The sequence below is a fragment of the Vipera berus genome (assembly GCF_964194415.1).
Source record: "Vipera berus genome assembly, chromosome: 5".
NCBI lineage: Eukaryota > Metazoa > Chordata > Lepidosauria > Squamata > Viperidae > Vipera > Vipera berus.
In genome coordinates this window covers 57,437,999-57,462,098 of record NC_138207.1, presented here as the reverse complement: position 1 = coordinate 57,462,098, position 24,100 = coordinate 57,437,999, and the positions used below count along the sequence as shown (strand labels likewise).

Sequence of the window (24,100 nt, the reverse complement as noted above, 5' to 3'; positions counted from 1 at the left end):
TGAAGAGACCTAAAAATAGTATAAATCTGGGGCAGAGGAGGGTTTAAAAATTGGAAACGCAAAAAGAATATAACTAGTGCTTGCTGTTGTCAGAGAGAAAAATCAGAAACCAGGGTAGTAGGAAATACAATATCACTAAACTTCTCATTAAGGAACTCTTAAGAAACACCAGAGAAAAAAATAATGCTATACTAAATCTGACAACCATATAGAGAAGTTCATGAATGGTTCTATAAAGCTTTGTTGCATAAATTTTGCTACCTGGGATGTAGGATTTTCTTTGTGATTCCTAATTAGCATGAATAATTCTCTTGCCACTCACCACATGTCCTGAACTCAATTCCACCTGAGTTTACCAAAGATAATTTTACTTTTTTTTAAAAGGGCTGGAAATATTGCTAAGCACATTGATTTGTGCTTAGATTGTAAGCCGCCCTGAGTCTTCGGAGAAGGGCGGGAAATAAATGGGATTAAATAAATAAAAAAAGTAAATAAAATAGCACTAACTCTGAAATAAACTTTCTTCAAAAGTAAAAATAGTGATTAGCTGCAACACAGAACTTATCCGTGGAGGAGAAGGAGGAAGAGGGAGGAGGAGGAGGAGGAGAAGGAGGAAGAAAAGAAGGAATAGCAGTGAAGGTAATAGGAGAGAGTATCTGGTTTTGAATGGTGAAATATTTTTTATTTCATTTTTCAAATGACCTCTCAAATTCAGAAAACAGCCATATACTTTAAAAATGCAACTATGTAAAATTCAAAAATACCTGCAGCAATAAGAATGTATGGGTCTCTCAAGAGGGTCAATAATGATGCTCCTTTTTGACTCTGTTAAAATAATAACAAAAGTGTTTTATAAAAAGGGTGAAATACGCATTCTTTTAAAAAGTTATTCAAAGTACTTACTTCTGGCTGTATCTTAGATGGCTGTAAAACTAGCAATTGTATTGCTGCAAACACAAACAAACAAGGAGCTTTTTACTCTTTAGTTTGTAATTAAACTATAACACTATAAATGAAACCATAAGTCCTAGACTTGCAACAATTCATTTAGTGACCATTCAAAGCTACAATGGCACTGAAAGAAGTGATTTATGACCATTTTTCACACAACCATTGCAACATCCCTAAGATCATGCAATCAAAATTCAGACGCCTGGCAACTGGCTCATATTTGTGACAGTCACAGAGGTCCCGGGGTCATGTGATCATGTTTTGCAACCCTCTGACAAGCAAAGTCAAGGCCAGATTCATTGAACAACTGGTTTGCTAACTTAACAATTATGATGATTTCCTTAACAATTATGATGATTTCCTTAATGATGATTCACTGTGGCAAGAAAATTCATGAAATGGGACAAAAGTCACTTTAAAAAAATGTCTCACTTAGCGACATAAATTTGGGGCTCAATTGTGGTTGTAGGTTGAGGACGACCTGTTTTTTGACTTACCTCCATCAAAAAGGGCCAATGCTGCTAACACCAGGAATGGGGCTGCCTTCCCAACAAATTCATACATTACACTTCCAAAAGGTGGACCCACTATGAAAAAAAAACACACCAAAGTCACATTTCTTCGTAAATATTTAGATTCTAGTAAAATATTTGGCCAAATATCAACAATGATGAAGGGCAATTCTATAAGTAGATAAATATTGTGTCTGCCATTTAGGTTAAAGGCTCATTTTTAATGGGGAAAGTTTAATCTAGAACGAGGCAGAGAAAGCACGCAAGGCCATGGCATTGGGGATTCTTTCCAGCAGCTTAAAATGGCTGTTCTCTGGGTCATGTGAAGACAGAATATTTTATTTATTTATTTATTTGGATTTATATACCGCCCCTCTCCCAAGGGACTCGGGGCGGTGTACAGGGCAATTAAAACACTGTGAACAACACATAATATACAAAAATTAAAATGAAATTAAACCAAATAGCCCTAAACAATAAAACACATTCTAAAATTTAAAAATTTTAAAATTTAAGATCTAAAATCCCAGTCCCTCAGTCCAGGCCGGCAAGTTCAAATAGCCAAGTCTTCAGGTCGCGGCGAAAAGAGTGAAAAGAGCGAAGGTCGGGAGCCATCCGGACCTCAACAGGAAGCTGATTCCAGAGGGCAGGCGCGCCCACAGAGAATGCAGAGGTAGGCAACCTTGGCTCTTTTATGACTCATGGACTTCAACTTCCAGAATTCCTGAGCCAGCCATGGCTCAGAAATTCTGGGAGTTGAAGTCCACGAGTCATAAAAGAGCCAAGGTTGCCTACCCCTGGACTAGGGGAAGGATGGATGCATTCAGAGCCACTGCCCAACCTAGCTCTCATAAAGCGATTCAAAGGGGAATGTTCTTGATTTTCCCCCCCCCCCACAGCCATCAGCCCAAAATGGCCCATTTTCAAACTTGATTTTTCTTCTACCCCAACACCCAGTTTGGTCCATTCCATTCTATTTTTAGATAATTATCCTGCCATCGGGCAGTTCTTAATCCATAATTTATTTTAACATTCAATTGATTGAAAGGAATTAAAAAAAGATCATTCTACTGGATCATTTGGGACATAGAGTAGCTGTTCCCAGAAATGCTTGCCTTATTGAGTGTGCAGTATGCCCATACTCCATACATTTTTCAATTATATATCAAATATAGCAGTAGATGATAAAAATTCAAGTATGTCTAGGCAACGATTGCTTTGCTACTTGTTAAGTATCTAAAACTAGAAAATGGAAGGCAGACACAATTATATACCGTATTCAGTATATTGGCAACTCAGAGTCAGTTTGGTATAATTATTAAGGCCCCAGGCTATAAACTGGGAAACTGTGAGTTCTAGTCCCACCTTAGGCACAAAATTAGTTAGGCGACTTTGGGCCTGTCACTTCCTCTCTGCCTGAGAAAAAGGCAATGGCAAACCATTTGTGAAAATGTTCCAAGAAACAGGGACTTGTCCAGGCAGTCGCCTGCCAGGAGTCAAAATTTTCTTCATAGTATTATGTATGGGTTTATCTTCTCTCCGTGTATATACAGTACGTACAACTAAATTCTTTGACAAGCCAACAAAATAATTCTGAGTCAAATAATTAATCTAATAGCCTATTCCTTTATTCAGAGGTTAGTATTTATAAGTTCAGTGGCAGTGAATGTAACGTAACTGTGAAAAAATTCACAGCCTGAGGGACTAATTAAATATGCATTTAGTTGGGAGTAAGAAGGACTGGCTATAAAGTAGCAGTGTTGACTGAAAAAAAAATGGCATATAAAATTTCTAAAATTGCATACGGTTCATGAACAACAGTTCATTTAGCGACCATTCAAAGTTAGAACGGCCCTGAAAAAAGTGAGCTATGACCGCTTTTCACACTTGCAAGCACTGTCGCATCCCCAGGGTTACATGATCAAAATTCAGATACTGGGCAAGTGGTTCATATTTGTGATGGTTGCCGTGTCCCGGGGTCATGTGATCCCCTTTTGTGACCTTCTGACAAGCAAAGTCAATGGGCAGTCCAGATTCACTTAACGTGCCATGTTACTAATTTAATAAATGACTCACTTAACAACTGTGGCAAGAAAAGTCGTAAAATGCAGCAAACTCGCTTAACAAAATGTTTCACTTAGCAACATAAATTTTGGGCTGGATTGCGGTCGTAACCCGAGGACTACCTGTATTCTGATCCAGGGAATATTGCCATACTGACCTAATACCCCCAAGGCCAAGCCTCCCAAGGCAGTCCCCATTGCATTTCCTCTTTCTTCATCATCGGTATAGACACTGGCTAGCATACCCATCCCTGCATAAAAAGAAAAGAGAAATAAAAACCACTAGACTTGTCTTCGGCAGACAGGAAATTACACTAAGATATGAACAATCACCTGTGAAACATTTATCTTCACACATCCAATAAACTGTCCTTTGGAAAATCTCTTAAGATCAGGGAGGGAGGGGTGAGAAGTCTCTCCAACTGTAGCCTCTTTAAGGCAATGGGGCCGTTAATAAAGGAAAGAGATGCCCTTTTTTTTAACTTGCTCTTTTCTTTGCAACCCTTTACCAGAAAGTGGTATGCAGGAAAGGAAAATGGATATAATCTGGAATTCTCAAAAATGTGAAGAATTCCATCTAGAAATCTAGAATGTCTGCAACACGCTCTAAATGACATAGTACGTATCAAAGCTAACCCAATCTGAAAAATGATTTTAAAGTTTTTAATGGCAGAAGAAAACATCACACCCATTCTTAAGAAATTCAGCGCTGTCTATAATTAGAAACCTCATCTTAATTGTATAAAAATAATAACAATAAAATGGTTTGCAATTTGATCACGTCCTTTGTAAAGAAAAGAATAAACAGCAATAGCCTCTACGCTGATGTACATGTTAGAAACCTACCAGCTACAGAAGAACAAGATGAACCCACACCTTGGAGAGCTCTTGCAATCACAAGTAATTTATAGCTTTCTGAAAAGGCAAACACTGGGGTGGGGGAAGCAGAAGAAAGCATTAAAAAAAGGATTCACCCTATCTAAATTTAAAGGTTAAAGCTTTTTATATACTCTATGATTAACATTCATTTAATCTAGTTTTCTGTAACTATCATGTGAATTTCAATGCTAACTGCATTATTTTCTTTTATTTCATTTAGAGTTATTATTGCTAAAATGTTTAGCCTCTTGGTGACACAATATAAAAGTAACAAATGTAGAAAGCTTCTTATCAAAGCAATATTTGTTCCAATATTTCACAAAACCTTCCCATAGCCAAGATACAATTTAACTGGTTTAGGAGGTTTTTCCCCTGAAGATGGACAAGCAATTTCCAAGCCTCTGTGGGGAATATGCATTGCTGTATAATAAATAGAACAATTCAATTGAAGGAACCACTCCAATGAATGAGAGACATTCAAGGGCATTCCTCTTTCCATTGGGCTATGGCTGCTTTTCATCTGGCAAGTAAGAAAAGGCAAGATTAAAGTGCCTTATTTTTCTACACACGCTCTCCCTTCTGGTTCAATGGTACGGACTGTATAAGAAAACATTTCAGCTCAAAGCATGTCCCAAACAACAGTGGCAAAGGGAATGGCTATATTAAAAGGTAAAGGTTCCCCCGCACATGCGTGCTAGTCGCTTCCGACTAGGGGCCGGTGCTCATCTCCGTTTCAAAGCTGAAGAGCCAGCGCTTGTCCGAGGACGTCTCCATGGTCATGTGGTCATGTGGCTGGCATGCCAAAGGCGCACGGAATGCTGTTACCTTCCCACCGTAGTGGTCCCTATTTTTCTACTTGCATTTTTTACGTGCTTTCGAACTGCTAGGTTGGCAGAAGCTGGGACGAGTAACAGGTGCTCACTCTGTTACGCGGCACTCGGGATTCGATCCGCCAAACTGCCGACATTCTGATCAACAAGCTCAGCGTCTTAACCCACTGAGCCACTGCGTCCCTATGGTTATATTAACACTACATTATTATGGCACAGTTACAATCTATGGAAAGAAGTCTTGTCTTCATTGATGTTTTAACCAATGTTTTGCTTGTCTTCATTGATGTTTTAACCTCTAGTGAAAGCTTTATATATTCTTAGAACCAAAGGATATCCAGATTTGACCATTCAAAACAGTATTTTGTTCCCATCTCTCCTCTTCTGTAATACTTGGGGATGTAGGAGAAAAACAACACTTACTTATTGTTGAAATAAACATGATGCAGAAGCCAGCAAACATGGGGACCTGATAGCCTATCCTGGAAAAGAAAATTAATACTAAATTTTGACTTTTTACATATGGTTTTCTGTATCTACAACAGCTGTTTCCTTTTTTTAGGAAGCTGGAAATAATATTTGATAACAGAGCTAGGCGACTTTTTGAAGGTCAGAGAAGAACTTTGAGGGGCCAATCATCTTGAAGACATGTTGCTCATGTAAAATGAGTGAAAGCACAAAAGAATTTCATATTTTTGCCAGACTGCAAGTTTTGTTTATTTCACAAGGGTGAAATAAATTCTGGTTCTTACCTTCAATTAACTCTGTCTCTTATATATTACAAATGTATAATTACATTCAAGAAATTGCTTTCTGTGAGAAAAAACAGCATGCAACAGTGCAAAACTTTTTATATTGAAACAAGACTTCATAATACTATAGCCAATGGTGGTTGACCTTTGTGAGAGTATTGTGATGCAAACCTATGACTTCTGCATGGACCCCAATGATAATCAGAAATCTCTTTACAGATTTCCACAGATTATAAATCAAAACTCACAATTAATTTTATTAACTTAGCATACAGAACCACGTATCAATAATGCATTAGTACCATTAGAGAAATACAGAAATAGAAGGAGTACAGAGACGTACACACATATTCTCTCGTGTTTCAGGAGATGTTTCTGCGTGAGATGCTAAAACAAGTAAGGCTTCAGGCCATTCTCTGTTAATTCTTCATCAAAACATCAGTTCAGCACCAGATGATATAAATGCAACTTACTATGATTTGCACCCCATGAAAATAAAAGAAGGAAACTTACAGACAAGTTTGTGCAACAATGGTTTTTCCACTACAATTGCCCCACCCTTTTTTAATCTGCTCCGATCAGAGCACGGTTGGTTTTGCTGGGAACCATTAAAAAGGGGAAAAGGCAAACCACTCTGGTAAACCTGCTAAGGAAACTACATAGCTACAACCACTAGGAGTTGAGCTAAACTAAGGAGGGAACTATACTTACTTTTATAAAAGACTGGAAACACTTTATGATTTATTTATTTTTTGCTGAAAATGAATAAAGATGAACTAGTGATTTCACTATTCATTGATTAAAAAGGTTTATATAAGGGAAGAGGGAAACCATGATATGTAATTCGGAAGGGGTGGGGGAGAGAGATGTCAATATAATTGCCCAAAAGAAAACCAGAAGTGCTGCTTTAGATTTCTTTCTTTTTCTTTGATATCTTTCACTTTTTTCACTCTTTTATACCTTTTATACTTTTTCTTTTTATGTTGCTGGAGTTTCTTAAACTGTTCTTCTAATTAAAAAAAACCCTTTTTAAAAAAGGAGCTGAGCTGAACTCAAGGGCATCTCACATTCAAATGAACATGCAGTTGCATCTAACATATAAATTAGACCTAACCATTCCTGGATCTGTATGTTTACATTAGACTGTTCCATCCATATATTGTGAGCCCATTCAGTATGTGAGCCAGGCTTCCTATATTACTCTGAATAAAAATTAGTCCTACTTTCTTAAAGTAAGACAACAGTAATACTTGGCAGATTTTAATATTCAAAGTGCAGTGTAAATCTTATCCTGCTCTCCTGCTGTTTCATCTAAAACAGACATGTCAAACACAAGGCCCGGGGCCCGGATCCGGCCCGCAAAGTGGTTTCATGTGGCCCACGAAGCCATCCTGGAAACAGTGAGGGAACGGCCCCCACTGCCTTGGCCCTGGCCCAGAGACCCTCCTTCTGCCAGAGAACCTCAGATCTGTCCCACTCCTGCCCAGGCCCCCATGGGCACCCTTGATTCAAACGATGTAGAGCTGGCCACGCCCACCCAGTAGGACATATGCACTCTAGCCACGCCCACCCAGTAGGCCACGCCCACCCTGGCCATACCCACCCGGCCCCCTGAGGGCAACCGCAATGCTGATGCGGCCCTCAGTGAAATTGAGTTTGACACCCCTGATCTAAAACAACTATTTTATTTGTTTTATTTTAAATAACAGTAAGGCATAGGCTCAGGGTTCATTCTATCCTTGCACTTTTGATTTCCTAATATTTTAGACTTTTCAGTTGAGAATTTTGCTGATAAAATTGCTATTACTTTTTATATAACTTTACTATTTTATGTGCTTTGGTTTTATTTCTTGTAGTCAATACGGTGGGGCATCATATATAACATATACTGTATAAATATAATTAATAATAAAATAATAATCATAATGTCTTAAAAAAACTGATTTACATTACATAAAATAGATCATCATGTGCTGCGGTGTCTTATGAGAAAGCACAAATGCTGGGCTCTGCCTCACCAATCTACTCCATTCTTTTAGTAAGTTTAAAATAACAAAGCAATATCACAACTAGATAACTAACAGTAACCAAGAAAATTACGTAGGACACGTCAATGAAAAACCAGGATCCACAAATACTGGCTGGCAGTCAAATGCCACGATTCCAAATCCTTTGGGCCCGATAACAAATGGTACCCAGTTCAATTGGAGTAACACAAAAATCATTGGCCATGCTACTACTCGCCACACTCGTGAGTTCATCGAAGTCTGGCACTCCACAAGCAATTCCATCAAGAGACACATTGACCTACAACCAGCCTATGAACCCCTCAGAATCAACCACACGGCCAACCAAAGACAGCACCGGCCCTCAATCAACCCATGAAAGCCCCCCGTTCCCACAGCAGTTCACCTCCCAATGACCCTGACCTGATGTAATCGACCCATCACAAGACTCACTGATGACTCACACTCACCAATCACATGACACATCACAAGATCCTCACTCAATACACGCACACCTGAAGCCTTTATAAACAGAAGAACACTAACACTGACATCCCCTAAACCAGGGGTAGGCAACCTTGGCTCTTTTATGACTTGTGGACTTCAACTCCCAGAATTCCTGAGCCAGCCATGAATTATGGGAGTTGAAGTCCACGAGTCATAAAAGACCCAAGGTTGCCTACCCCTGCCCTAAACTCTGCTGAAGATGCTACTTAGCCTGGTAACAAAACGTCCAGAAACCAACCCACAAACTTGGAGAATGAACTTTCACACTCACAACTCTAGAGTGGCCCAACCAGAGCCCTGACTTGAACCCTACTGAACATGTCTGGAGGGACCTGAGAATGGCTGCCCACTGACAGTTGCTATCCAATCTGACTGAGTTTGAGAGGATTTGCAAGGAAGAATGGCAAAAAATCCTCCAATCCAGGTGTGCAAAACTTGTCATGCCATACCCCAAAAGACTTGAAGCTGTAATTCCTGCCAAAGGTGCTTCAACAGAATACTGAGTGAAGGGTCTAAATACTTATGCTAATGTGATATTTCAGTTTTTCCTTTTAATAAATTTGCAGACATTTCTAAAATTCTGTTTTTATTTTGTCATTATTGGGTATTGAGTATAGATTAATGAGAAAAAAACTGAATTTCAACAACTGTAGAATCAGGCTGCAGCACAACAAAATTGACAAAAGTGAAGACGGTCTGAATACTCTCTGAATGCACTGTATATGCCGCTCCATAGTGCTTTACAGCACTCTCTGAGTGGTTTACAAAATCAGCATATTGCCCCCAACAATCTGGCTCCTCATTTTACTGACTTCAGAAGGATGGAAGACTGACTCAAGATTGAACTCTTGGCTATGGGCAGAATTAGCCTGCAGTACTGCATTCTAACCACTGATCATCAAGTGCACAACAAGCTACCTTAGGAGGGTGTTCTTTGAAAAGTAACATAAATATGTTTACAATAAAAATATATTTGAAAGCTTAGCTGGAAGTAAGTGCATAATTTTCACTCACCACTTCCATATTATTACTGAAGAGCTTGCAACAGTTTTACTCCTTCTACAAACACATCTATCTATGGGTGCCAGTCAAAAAGCAGAGAAGGAACAAAGTTGAAAATTATTTCAAATAAAATAGATGGTAAATAGAAAACTGACTTATTTAGAGATGATATAGCGCAGGTTTATTAGCAATTCATTTTAATAATATGTATCAGTGAAAGCCACCAATAAATTAAATAAGAAATAAGACGCACACATAATAAAGCAATTATTTCTCTAAAAACAAATACACAGGTGAACAGAACAATTGAAATATATTTTATTACGTAAGGAAAAAAGAAAACATACCTGTTTGTCATAGGTCCTATAAAAGGGTTAGTAAGTAATTGGACAGTTGCTTTGGAAGCAAAAAGCAAACCAACTTCTACATTTTCATTCACCAATTCTTTGTCTTTCTTTGGACAGTCTGATGGAGTTGTCGTAGTCATATTGATCACCATTTGCTCTGTCTGAGCCTGATAATCACCTTCTGGCCTTGCTCTTTCAGAATTATTTCCAGTAACTATTGTTGAATTGTCATAATAAGAAAAGATGCTTTGCAATCTGTTCGGATTGACTGAAGGAGTCTCTGGTCTAATAGTTTGGACATTTGTTACATTTTTGGGGTGTCTAATGCTATACAAATAACTTGGTATTATTGGCACTGAAAACAAAAAGAGAATAATTGTCACATAAAGGCATATACACATGTCACAATTAAACATAACAAAAATAAGCACAAGGCTGCACCTTTTCTTTCATAAAAATCATAAATGAAAAAATAGCTAGTTTTCAGAACTTTTCATCATGGAGAAATTATTATGTTTGGTTTTATCAAAATAATTTATTTCAACAGAGAAGCTACGAAAGGAAGCAGTTAAATTTGATCAAATTTTGTACTCTCTGATACCTGTGTTTAGGCTTTTCATTTTTCTTCATAATCTTTTAAGTGAATTGTTTCATCATTTCAATTTAATTTAATTCCTAACATCTTCTAATATTTGCATGATACTTGAAAATGTATTTCATATTTGTATTGTTATACAGCATTATTATTTTAATAAGAACAAAAACCAGCTGTATCATAATCAAGGCAATTTAGTTTATAAGATAGTTCTAAAAAAATTTGAAAACATAGCTATCTGACTAGTTTGTTTCCACAAGTTCATTCATAAAATGATTAGAATTCAAGTAGCTGCTCACTCTTTTCTATATTGGATGAAAAAATGTGATAGGATTTATCAATATTCAATCCAACATTAAATTTTAACAAAAGATTGAGGAAAAATATATTCAAGTCTTCCCCAATTTCCTCAGAATTCTGTAAAAGGACTTCCGGTTTGTGGTGCGCGGCACTTCCAGACATTCAGGAACAGCCTACTTCCTGCCGTCCGTTTCTTTCTTTTTTGGAGGACCCTGAAAAGGGTCAAAAATTGCCCTGGAGGGGCGATTACTGAGAGGAGGACTTTCCTGCGATTGCAGAAGGGCGGCAGCCCTCCACTGGAATCCGGAATCATCTCCTTTGGCCCGAAGAAGAAGAGACCGGCCATAAAGATGGCCGATCATTAAGCCGCTCCCTGCCAAAAGCCAAAGCACTACCTAGCACTAAGAAGCAATCTGGAGGACCTGGGTAAGCTTTTACCTTTCTTATTCCCTAACCATCTTCCTGTGGGACTTTCCTGAAAACCTCCTTCCCCATTTTTTTGAGAAAACAGCGAATATCTACCCTGGGAACAAATCTTAAAGACTCAAAGCTACAAATGAACTTTAATTTTTAAGAAGAGACTGGACACCCATTTGTCTGAAATGGTATAGGGTTTCCTGCCTTAGCAGGGGGTTGGACTAGATGACCTCCAAGGTCCCTTCCAACTTATTATTATTATTATTATTTATTAATTAATTCAGCAAAGAAATTAAATAATTTCATCTGTATTTACTAAAAAGCTTCTATTTGTTGCTGGGAATCCACTACCCTATCTTTTCTCTAAGCTGTGAATTAAGGAAAAAAATTGGACTAATCCTACAAAAGTTCTGTATTAATTTGGAAAAAGAAAAGAAAATTCCTACATTGCATGTTATATGTAACTGGTGATATCTTGTGGCGAAACCTGGTACAGCAAGTAAATTTCCTTTTTTTGTTGTGAGAGCTCACTGAAAAACAGAGCTGTCCTTGACACTAAGATAAGGGTGGGAACATCTGGCACTGAATACAAGTCTTCAGGAGGTGGAAAATCTATGACTATTATTAAAACAGCCTCCATGGAAGATTTAACTGCAAACAACAATGAAATTGATGAATACATCCCACCACTTGATTATAAACTGATATTGGATACAATTTTGGCAATGACAGAGCAAATTGAAGCCAAATTGTAAGAAAAATCTGACAACTTAAAGCTACCAAATCAAATTTTGATTTTAAATGAGGAAAAGATAACCCAAAATCAAACAGAAGAAGTGGAAACTAATACTAAAATAGGAGATTTCGAAGAACAACAAAAGCAACCTACAGAAGGCCTTAAAGTCCAAACTTCAATGGCAACTACAAAACTTGCAACCCCAAAAGCAGCAGCACCTGAAGAAAACAACACCAAGACTGAAGACACTAAAGGCCTTCAAATACAATATATTGAGAATTCAATTAATCAAAGGACAATCATAATACCAGCTACTACTTTCTACCTAACCCAGATAGAATTGGAAGAACAAAAAGATTTGACTGATTTAATGACAACTATATTATATCAACCATCAAAAACTGAATTATCAAAGCAAAAATACAATGGTTACAAAGGGGACATCTTCCTTGCAAAATTGACATTTGGCTACGCTCCCTGGATTCAGATAAGGGATATAGGAAGAAAGGAAGATACATTTGAGATCTTAAAGATGCCAAGAGGGAAGCATGATTGGCACAAAAAGAAGGCAAGAGTTAGATTTTAAAAAAAACTGAACTTATTTCTCTTTTGGGATTCCTAAAGATAGACTATAAAAATATCTTTTTTATGGATTAAGGGGAATCCCTAAAAAATATAACTGATTTTACATTTAGCTTTTAGATCTGTAAAGGTAAACAAATGTAAGCTTTTAGAATATAACTCCAAACTAGATTTTAGAACTTGGAATGACATATCAAAAGATAGTATTTTAATAATTGATGTACGGTCAAGATGACATAGAATATTCAGTGGTCACTTTTGAATCATAGTATAGAACCTAGAATTTTATATATAAAAGATAGTATTTTAATAATTGGTGAACGGTTAAGGCAAAAAAAATATTTCTAATAACTGGTGATTTGTTAAGATGAAAATTAGACTTTAATGGTAAAACATAAGAATGCTTTGTAATGAACAATATAAGTTCTGTAGACAAAATAATTATTCTTTATTGAAATAGGGAATTGTGGGTTACCCCAAAATTAAGCTTTTTCCTATATACTATAGGCCACTCTGGAATATCCTATTGCAATTAGATAAAATTTAAAAACAGGATATTGATATGTATTACTGAAAATATATTTTAGGTTTTGTTGATTGACTAGGTTACAACTAGAAATGTACTAACTTGCCTATTTTGACTATGTAATAACTAAGGGAAGTAGAGAGGGCATCTCTGTTGATGTAACCTGAACTATTTACAACCGGTTATTTCTTATTTTAACTACCCAACCAACATATTGTTTCACAAATACATGTATATGTAAATATTAAAAAATCAATAAAACTTGTCTAAAAAAAGAATTCTGCAAAAGTATTCCCCATATGGTTGAAATAGGGAGTTAAATTTAAAAATGCAAAAACATCTAAAAACTTGATATTAAACATTATGTGTAAGCTGATTTTTGCATGTCCCAGGCATTAATATAACTATGATTTGAATAAAATTCCAATCCTTTAAAAGCTAAAGATTAAAACCATATGAATGCTATGCCCTTATTAATTTATATGTCCTTTATCCACAGCAATTGTTTCCAGTGCAAGGTATAAACATCAAATAAACATCCTAATTAGAACAAACACAATAAACATCAAACATAGAACCAAAGAGGTTACAATGACAAATCAGCCTCTATAAAGTTCATCTGGAAACAAAATACTAGGCATATAAAAGTAACAATAACCTGGTATGTAAATGAATTCAATATTGATATCAATTAGTTGTCCAGGAAACACCACAGAAAAAGGACAAGTTCCCCTCTTCATAATGGAGTTCAAGGAACTACAATTGTATCTGTTATACTTTTAGTTATTTCAGTAAAAGAAGCTTCTTTTTATTTTTGTAAAACTGCTAAATAAAATATAAATAAGGAAATAAATAATGATATTTTTAGTCTTGACTTTCGTAACTGGAACACAATGTAACAATTAAATACAATTGATTGCATTTGACATTTCTTCAAGAATTTTGAAAGTAAAATTATTCTTGCATTCATTCTATAAAATAATCTACTTGATCCCTGAAGAGCAGAAATCAAAAATATTTATGTAGGATACTCTCGTTTCTCTTCAGATTGTATAAATCTTTCGCCTTTTACTAAAAATATTTATATAGGGTTGGATTTAGACTGCCAATCTTCATTAACCTGAAAAGATTTTAGATTAACTAGTATTCCACATTAATTTCAGTTAATGTGCACTTCTGGTTTTATTAATAACTCAGTAATTAGCTTCCTATTTTTATCAGGAACATCCAAGATTCCAAGTAGCTCTGGAAAAGATTTATATCTAATATTCTGAATAGATGTTGCAATTAACAGAGATAATATTAAGGTAGTCTCTCCTTCACACATTCTTTACAAGTATACATAACAGGTGTTTTCCAAGAAAAGAAATTTGATACAGTTTAATAAATTACATACAGGTTAATGGTCCTGTATAAATCCTATTCAATTTCAAATCAACCTACTTCACATGAGATAGTAATTATTTTAGGAAATTAAGGAAACAGAAAGAAAATGAGTAAATAGGGCAATCTGTATATGGTTGAAATTCCCAGCAGCATCCTAATTATATAAATGTGTGAGAAAGAAAATGAGGACTTTTAAAATAAGAGGAGGTAGGAAAAATTACTTGGCAGGGGATATTAATGACAAAATTATTAATCATTTAAATGAATCATGTTGTGCAAATGTCTGGATTTAATTACTGTGTGAACAATCCTATTTATTCAGGAAACCTTTGAGTTGAGATAAGTGAATGGCCTTCAGCACATATGTAACTGAAAAAGTAGGGATATGGAAACAATTTAGAAAGAGATATTTCCATGCTTCAAAAACTAAAATATAATTTCGATATCAATGTAACAACAAACACATAAGAACGCTAAGATGTCAGAGCATCACCAATTCCTGATAAAGGTAACCTAGTGAATAGGAAAGCCATAAATGGCTATTATTTATATAGCTGTTCAAATAACCACACTTGCTGGTGGGGAAAAAGCTGCAGAAAAAGGCTTATTCCTCCAGGAAAAGCAAGTGAAAGTAGAATAGATGGGAACACTTGGTAAGAAAAATAAGGAAGGAGTGATGATGTTAACTTACAAAAGTTAAATTATTTGGAAAATCGTTTGGCAAAGCATGACAAGGGAAAATTGAAATTTACTTCTGCATAAGAGCAGGAGAAACAGGAACAAGGAGACTACTTATTCCATTTTATGGATCTCAAATTTAATTTTACAAACTACACTGCAAAAACAACATCTAGTGAAGATTTACTTTATATCAGAACAAATTTAAATTGCCAGAATAAAGTCCAATTTTAACAAGTGGTTTAAAATATGTTATGAAAATGTTTCTATGTATTTCCTGAATAAACATTTAAACCATTTGACAGCTACAAACTACTTCATATGTGCATAGCTTTTCCCCATATATCTCCTCAGGTCAGCTTCATTTAAATCAATGGACATATTTCCAGGTACATTGGTACAGGTTTGCTAAATTAAACTATGTTACTTTATATTGAACCAAACAATAACTATGCAGAAAAAGCCATCTTCATTATGGGAATGGAACTGGGGGAACAAAAATAAGAATTGTTCATGCTTATACATAATTCAACAGACTTCAGTGATATTGACAAACTACCGTATATACTTGAGTATAAGCCGACTCGAGTATAAGCCGAGACCCCCAATTTCACCCCCAAAAACTGGAAAAAGTTATTGACTCGAGTATAAGCCGATCCGCCGTTCTGCAAGCCTGAATACACAGGAATACCCTGTGTGGCCGCGGCTCGTCGGCAGGTCTCCGTTCCTCCTGCCGACCTTTGGGGAGGTTTGGGCGCCTCCCCAAACGTCGGCAGGTCTCCGTTCCTCCTGCCGACCTTTGGGGAGGTTTGGGCGCCTCCCCAAACCTCCCCAAACCTCGGCAGGTCTCCGTTCCTCCTGCCGACCTTTGGGGAGGTTTGGGCGCCTCCCCAAACCTCCCCAAACCTCGGCAGGTCTCCGTTCCTCCTGCCGACCTTTGGGGAGGTTTGGGCGCCTCCCCAAACCTCGGCAGGTCTCCGTTCCTCCTGCCGACCTTTGGGGAGGTTTGGGCGCCTCCCCAAACCTCCCCAAACCTCCCCAGGTCTCCGTTCCTCCTGCCGACCTTTGGGGAGGTTTGGGCGCCTCCCCAAACCTCGGCAGGTCTCCGTTCCTCCTGCCGACCTTTGGGGAGGTTTGGGCGCCTCCCCAAACCTCGGCAGGTCTCCGTTCCTCCTGCCGACCTTTGGGGAGGTTTGGGCGCCTCCCCAAACCTCCCCAAACCTCGGCAGGTCTCCGTTCCTCCTGCCGACCTTTGGGGAGGTTTGGGCGCCTCCCCAAACCTCCCCAAACCTCGGCAGGTCTCCGTTCCTCCTGCCGACCTTTGGGGAGGTTTGGGCGCCTCCCCAAACCTCGGCAGGTCTCCGTTCCTCCGCGCAGACCTGCCGACCTTTGGGGAGGTTTGGGCGCCTCCCCAAACGTCCCCAAACCTCGGCAGGTCTCCGTTCCTGTTTGGGGAGGTTTGGGCGCCTCCCCAAACCTCCCCAAACCTCGGCAGGTCTCCGTTCCTCCGCGCAGACCTGCCGACGTTTGGGGAGGTTTGGGCGCCTCCCCAAACCTCCCCAAACCTCGGCAGGTCTCCGTTCCTGTTTGGGGAGGTTTGGGCGCCTCCCCAAACCTCCCCAAACCTCGGCAGGTCTCCGTTCCTCCGCGCAGACCTGCCGACCTTTGGGGAGGTTTGGGCGCCTCCCCAAACGTCCCCAAACCTCGGCAGGTCTCCGTTCCTGTTTGGGGAGGTTTGGGCGCCTCCCCAAACCTCCCCAAACCTCGGCAGGTCTCCGTTCCTCCGCGCAGACCTGCCGACCTTTGGGGAGGTTTGGGCGCCTCCCCAAACGTCCCCAAACCTCGGCAGGTCTCCGTTCCTGTTTGGGGAGGTTTGGGCGCCTCCCCAAACCTCCCCAAACCTCGGCAGGTCTCCGTTCCTCCGCGCAGACCTGCCGACCTTTGGGGAGGTTTGGGCGCCTCCCCAAACCTCCCCAAACCTCGGCAGGTCTCCGTTCCTGTTTGGGGAGGTTTGGGCGCCTCCCCAAACCTCCCCAAACCTCGGCAGGTCTCCGTTCCTCCGCGCAGACCTGCCGACCTTTGGGGAGGTTTGGGCGCCTCCCCAAACGTCCCCAAACCTCGGCAGGTCTCCGTTCCTGTTTGGGGACGTTTGGGCGCCTCCCCAAACCTCCCCAAACCTCGGCAGGTCTCCGTTCCTCCGCGCAGACCTGCCGACGTTTGGGGAGGTTTGGGCGCCTCCCCAAACCTCCCCAAACCTCGGCAGGTCTCCGTTCCTGTTTGGGGAGGTTTGGGCGCCTCCCCAAACCTCCCCAAACCTCGGCAGGTCTCCGTTCCTCCGCGCAGACCTGCCGACCTTTGGGGAGGTTTGGGCGCCTCCCCAAACGTCCCCAAACCTCGGCAGGTCTCCGTTCCTGTTTGGGGAGGTTTGGGCGCCTCCCCAAACCTCCCCAAACCTCGGCAGGTCTCCGTTCCTCCGCGCAGACCTGCCGACCTTTGGGGAGGTTTGGGCGCCTCCCCAAACGTCCCCAAACCTCGGCAGGTCTCCGTTCCTGTTTGGGGAGGTTTGGGCGCCTCCCCAAACCTCCCCAAACCTCGGCAGGTCTCCGTTCCTCCGCGCAGACCTGCCGACCTTTGGGGAGGTTTGGGCGCCTCCCCAAACCTCCCCAAACCTCGGCAGGTCTCCGTTCCTGTTTGGGGAGGTTTGGGCGCCTCCCCAAACCTCCCCAAACCTCGGCAGGTCTCCGTTCCTCCGCGCAGACCTGCCGACCTTTGGGGAGGTTTGGGCGCCTCCCCAAACCTCCCCAAACCTCGGCAGGTCTCCGTTCCTGTTTGGGGAGGTTTGGGCGCCTCCCCAAACCTCGGCAGGTCTCCGTTCCTCCGCGCAGACCTGCCGACCTTTGGGGAGGTTTGGGCGCCTCCCCAAACGTCCCCAAACCTCGGCAGGTCTCCGTTCCTGTTTGGGGAGGTTTGGGCGCCTCCCCAAACCTCGGCAGGTCTCCGTTCCTCCGCGCAGACCTGCCGACCTTTGGGGAGGTTTGGGCGCCTCCCCAAACGTCCCCAAACCTCGGCAGGTCTCCGTTCCTGTTTGGGGAGGTTTGGGCGCCTCCCCAAACCTCCCCAAACCTCGGCAGGTCTCCGTTCCGACCTTTGGGGAGGTTTGGGCGCCTCCCCAAACCTCCCCAAACCTCGGCAGGTCTCCGTTCCTGTTTGGGGAGGTTTGGGCGCCTCCCCAAACCTCGGCAGGTCTCCGTTCCTCCGCGCAGACCTGCCGACGTTTGGGGAGGTTTGGGGAGGCGCCCAAACCTCCCCAAAGGTCGGCAGGAAGAACGGAGACCTGCCGAGGTTTGGGGAGGTTTGGGGAGGCGCCCAAACCTCCCCAAAGGTCGGCAGGTCTGCGCGGAGGAACGGAGACCTGCCGAGGTTTGGGGAGGTTTGGGGAGGCGCCCAAACCTCCCCAAACAGGAACGGAGACCTGCCGAGGTTTGGGGAGGTTTGGGGAGGCGCCCAAACCTCCCCAAAGGTCGGCAGGTCTGCGCGGAGGAACGGAGACCTGCCGAGGTTTGGGGAGGTTTGGGGAGGCGCCCAAACCTCCCCAAACAGGAACGGAGACCTGCCGAGGTTTGGGGACGTTTGGGGAGGCGCCCAAACCTCCCCAAAGGTCGGCAGGTCTGCGCGGAGGAACGGAGACCTGCCGAGGTTTGGGGAGGTTTGGGGAGGCGCCCAAACCTCCCCAAACAGGAACGGAGACCTGCCGAGGTTTGGGGAGGCGCCCAAACCTCCCCAAAGGTCGGCAGGAGGAACGGAGACCTGCCGAGGTTTGGGGAGGCGCCCAAACCTCCCCAAAGGTCGGCAGGAGGAACGGAGACCTGGGGAGGTTTGGGGAGGCGCCCAAACCTCCCCAAAGGTCGGCAGGAGGAACGGAGACCTGCCGAGGTTTGGGGAGGCGCCCAAACCTCCCCAAAGGTCGGCAGGAGGAACGGAGACCTGGGGAGGTTTGGGGAGGCGCCCAAACCTCCCCAAAGGTCGGCAGGAGGAACGGAGACCTGCCGAGGTTTGGGGAGGCGCCCAAACCTCCCCAAAGGTCGGCAGGAGGAACGGAGACCTGCCGAGGTTTGGGGAGGTTTGGGGAGGCGCCCAAACCTCCCCAAAGGTCGGCAGGAGGAACGGAGACCTGCCGAGGTTTGGGGAGGTTTGGGGAGGCGCCCAAACCTCCCCAAAGGTCGGCAGGAGGAACGGAGACCTGCCGAGGTTTGGGGAGGTTTGGGGAGGCGCCCAAACCTCCCCAAACGTCGGCAGGTCTGCGCGGAGGAACGGAGACCTGCCGAGGTTTGGGGAGGCGCCCAAATCTCCCCAAACGTCGGCAAGTCTCCGTTCCTCCGCGCCCTGCCTGCCTGCTTCTTTCCGCTGCGGAAAGAAGCAGGCAGGCAAGGCGCGGAGTTTGGGGAGGTGCGCGCGCACCTCCCCAAACCTCCCCAAACTTCGGCAGATCTCGGACGGCGGTGGCTTGGGAGAGGTGCGGGCGATCCCGGAAGCACCAAAGCCTCGGCCGCGCACAAGTCCTCGGTAAGTTTTTTTTGTTGACTGGAGTATAAGCCGAAGTGGAATTTTTCAGCCCAAAAAGTGGGCTGAAAAATTCGGCTTATACTCAAGTATATACGGTACATTTTACGATATTAATCAACCTGAAGAGTCTGTTGAACTATAAGCATTTGGGGGAATATCAAAATTTGACAAGCCCCTGGTGAATAACACTTATTATTTTGGAGTCTATAGTTGGAATTCTATGAAGTTTTTAATTTTCTCTTGATAATTGCATAGAAATTCTAGTACAGAAATAGAAATAAAACAGTGAAACTTATGGAAAGACAAAAAAACAAGTACAGAGTTCTAAATGATGTTTGGGTTGTTTTAAACCTGAAATTCAAACTAGTTAGAGCAAACACAATTATACACTATGTATGAATCCATCCAATTCATTCGACAGAGAGAAGATAAGTAATGACATGTAAAAGTTTTAAAACGGTGGTTTCATTTTAATGTAAGATGCATTTTCATGAAAAAGAATATACAAAACCATGATTTGCATTGTGAAAATGCTTATTAACACAACTTGATATTTAAATTTCTATACACAGCAGATTTCAAAATTATTCAATTTTACTCATTCTGATTTCAATACATATTCGAATTGTCAAATTTGGGGCATCAGATGGAGGACACTTCTGTGTTAAAGGTTTTTGTTTGTGTCTTTGTTTTTGTCAATTCTTCATCATTCTTTTATTGAAGAGATGCCCCCTGTGCGATGATGGTATATGAGAATGACCTTGAGAGTTGGGGCAAAGAAATGCTGCCCAGAGAATGGTCAGGTAACAAAAGGCATTGTCTGTAGCTGCATAATAATGGGAGGAGAAAGAAGCTCAGGAGGGACAAACCCTCGTTTCTCAGACTGAAAAGGAGAGGGTGGGAGATTTGTACTTTCAGACTTGCAAGAATTTATTTTATTTTATTTTTTTATTTTAATTCCATTTATATCCCGCCCTTCTCCGAAGACTCAGGGCGGCTTACAAGCTTGCAATAACCTTGCAATAAAGTAGAATTAGCTCCTCTGGTTGTGGTTTCCTATTTGGTTTACCTGAAAATTCTGATACCTGTTTGGTAAGAGTTACTGTCTTGCCGATTGCTGTATGAGCAATAAACAATAACAGTTCACCACCATGGAAGAAAAACGGAGGTTTTGTGTTACCCGAGGACAAATCTTGCTTCAAGTTTTTGTATTGCTTATAGCAATAAAAGAAAATACCAAATTTATGATTTTCCTACAGAATGAGTAGATGTGAAGCCAATCCTTTATAGCAGTCCTTTCAGAATAAGATATTTCTTCCTTTGATAAGAACGCGATGTTTAATTCTCTGATCAGTGTTTATATATACAAACCATCATGCAAGCCTATTCAATTTCTTGCTGTTTCCATAATGACTAATTGTTGTGACACTGAAAACCTAAACCCTAATCAAATAAGGGTGAAAGAGCCAAAGTCTCTTTCATCAGAAATGACATGCCAATTTTTTTATCTTTCCTGCCATTTTGTTTTACAAAAACCACAAAGGAAGGATGTAGCATACACAGATAAGCATACAGACACATGTACACATACGCATGCACAGGCATACACATTTCATGCAGAAGGCTACCCAGAAGCAAAGCAGTTACAATATTTATAGTATCAGGAACTTTTTACTTACCCACTACAGTCAGCAGCATGTTGTCCAAGAGCAGAGCAATGAACACAATCAACAAGATTAATTTCCGGGACTGCCGACTCTCTCGGAGCCAATTCAGCACACTGAATTCATGCCAAGCCATGGTTTAGTTCCCTCAAATTATGGCTTATAAGGAAAACAAAAAACAAAACAAAACAATATTTTAATGTAATCTAGAATTTTAAACTTTTCTCTCTCTTTGCTTTCATGGCACTCTTTTAAAGGAAGAACATGATTCTATAATCTGCCAGGGGTGTCATTGCTGCTCCTGCTTGACTATTTCCTTATATTATCTAGCTAAGCAAGTATTTTTCTGTTATCAAGAGTAAAACCATAAATGATGACTCAACACTGCTGTCAATATTTCAACGCCAAGTTATTATACAGAAGTTATTTGCCTTTGGTTAGACCTGGCTACCCACATGTAAAAATAGCCAATGTAAAATTTCATTAACAGTGATTAATAAAGAAAAATAATAATCTAAAAATAAAACCAGATAGACCAGTCCATTAACATATAACATTAACATATAAAAAGATATAAAGTTGTTCATTGAACCAAGAGAAATACTTGAAATCGGATCAGAAAATCTCTCTTCCAGGTCTGTACTGTATTTCAATACTGAAAACAGGTGTCAAGGATGAACTCCAATATACATCTCTACATTGTTTCTGCCATTCCTTCCCAACTGTGCCCCAAAGCACACACATCCACAGTGCTCTGTCTCCAGATTAATCCCTTGTTCCTGAATTAACAAATTCCATAAATTCCAAAGTTCTGTAATGTTAAACACACACACACACACACACACACACACACACACATACAGAGAGAGAGAGAGAGAGAGAGAGAGAGAGAGAGAGAGAGAGAGAGAGATTCTTTTCTCTATGAAGATCCTAGAAGTGCCACAATTTTTTACGGCATCAGCCTTGATGGATTATTATTATTATTATTATTATTATTATTATTATTATTATTATTATTATTATTATTATTATTATTATTATTATTATTATTATTATTATTATTATTATTATTATTATCCTCTTCTTCTTCCTGGTATTTCTCTACGCAGGTGATAAAATCTGGTCCACAAAAATTAAGCCACTAGCTTGTAAATTGCTATTAAGAGACCTCATTGGTTTGGCTGCAGTCAAAAACCGATGACGTTTGGGGGAGAGGGGAGAATTGAAGGGTAGTAACCAAAGTGAATGGGATAAGTGGGAACTTCGGTACTTTTTAATGCTTCGTCCGGCTCCGAAAACCATTCTCTCCCCTCCTCACTCGTCCAGGGCGCTCCAGCATCACTCTTCGCCTATCCTCCTTTCCACCAGTCGCCTCCCCACCCACCCATCCACCCACCCTGTCGCCCTTTCCCACCACTTCTCTTCCCGCCCCGGCCGCTCTTTTGATCCACCGCTTCACTCTGCCCGGGCGTCTCCCCGCCCTCGCTCCAGAAGCGCGCCGGCGAGGTTCTCTTCACTCACCCGCACTCCTGGATTCCCGCTTCCCTCGCCCCGTCTCTCCTTCGCCGCGCGCAAAAGCCTCCGCGCGCCTTGCCTCAGGACGCAGCCCTGAGCTTCGCCTCGCTCGCTGCCGAAGCGCCAACGCCGCGCCAAAGAGCCCCGGTGCCTCGGAGCAGCTCCGCTTACCAAGCTCCTCCTTGACGTCACGCCAGATTCTTATCTCTCCCCACGACTCCCTTCGATATTGCTTGCTGATGGACGCCAGCCCGGCAACCGAAGCGTTGCCTGGTTTCCCCAGCCGCCCCCCAAAAGAAATTATATGTACTGCTCCCTGGTTTTTTTTGGGGGGGAGGCGTTTTGTTTCCTCCTCCTCCTCCTTCCCTTCTCCTTCCCCTTGCCCAGTCTCAAAAGTAAGCGCGTCCCTCATGCCTGGAACGAAGGAGGAAGTTGCCTTGTGGTAAACCGCTACAGAGCCTGAGGCACTTTTTGCAAACGTCGAGAAGAAGTAGCCATCGCTGGCAGTGCAGATGGCTGCTCCGCCACGCTCCTCGTGCAGCTGCTGCGCGAGGGGTAAATACTAGGCAGACCGTGTGCCAAGAGCTCATTAAGCCAGCTGGCTTTACTGGCGTCTCCATCTTCGGACGCAGTGAACAGGAGGCTGATCTGCTTTGTCTAATGTTAAAAGCAATACTTGCCTTTGGGGCTTTCCTCACTTGCGGTTTCCATCGGCACCAGATTGCCCTAGCAAGATACCCTTTTGGCCACAGGCGCAGGCTTTGTCTTGTTCCTGGCAGAGAATTTAATTAATTTATACCTTTCTCCTTGCTCTCCAGGGTAGCTGACACATCCTTTTAAAGAAAAACAGGTCCTGCTTCATCAAGAAAGGAAGGTGAGGTCTTGCAAAGTGCAACCAGAAGTGTGTGTTGGCTGAGCAAGAAAGCGTGGCCAGGCCCACTACCTTAGGCTACTAGTCAGCAAGCTCTACCATCCGTGAGATTGACCGGATATCAAACAATCATTGGTCTGAAAGTACTGGTAGCCAACTTATGAGAAGGCATCTGATTAACAAGACAGCCTGGGTGCTGGAGAGTTCTGAAGAGAGAGTTCTGATGTGAGCTCCTCTCCCAGATTAGATGTCACAGTTCCAAGTCCTCCTATCACAGCTGGGACCACTTTGGCCTTTGCCTTCCATATATTGTCTAGTTCCTCCTTTGGGCCCTGGGACTTCTCTAGCTTCTCATACTCCTTTCTGATGTTGCTATCACTGGGCATTGCTACATCTATCGCCACTGCTGCTTTGTATT

The 24,100-nt window shown here is 41.8% G+C and overlaps 1 protein-coding gene across 3 annotated transcripts in view; it reads right to left on the bottom strand.

The window, feature by feature from the left end:
- Positions 1 to 23,132, bottom strand: part of SLC18A2 (solute carrier family 18 member A2) — a 48,291-nt gene extending 25,159 nt beyond the window's left edge. For 2 of the 3 annotated variants that reach the window (XM_081328312.1, XM_081328314.1), the window contains exons 1-9: positions 22,818 to 22,887; positions 21,312 to 21,455; positions 9,850 to 10,204; positions 5,659 to 5,717; positions 4,373 to 4,456; positions 3,685 to 3,777; positions 1,449 to 1,538; positions 904 to 947; positions 765 to 825 (exon numbers count right to left, since the gene is read on the bottom strand). In XM_081328312.1, the coding sequence (XP_081184438.1) occupies positions 765 to 825; positions 904 to 947; positions 1,449 to 1,538; positions 3,685 to 3,777; positions 4,373 to 4,456; positions 5,659 to 5,717; positions 9,850 to 10,204; positions 21,312 to 21,432 (907 nt within the window). In that variant the 5' untranslated portion in view covers positions 21,433 to 21,455; positions 22,818 to 22,887. Of the gene's footprint in view, positions 1 to 764; positions 826 to 903; positions 948 to 1,448; positions 1,539 to 3,684; positions 3,778 to 4,372; positions 4,457 to 5,658; positions 5,718 to 9,849; positions 10,205 to 21,311; positions 21,456 to 22,817; positions 22,888 to 22,982 lie in introns of those variants that run through there. The other variant, XM_081328313.1, reaches the window with a different exon arrangement.
- Positions 23,133 to 24,100: the final 968 nt, after the last annotated feature.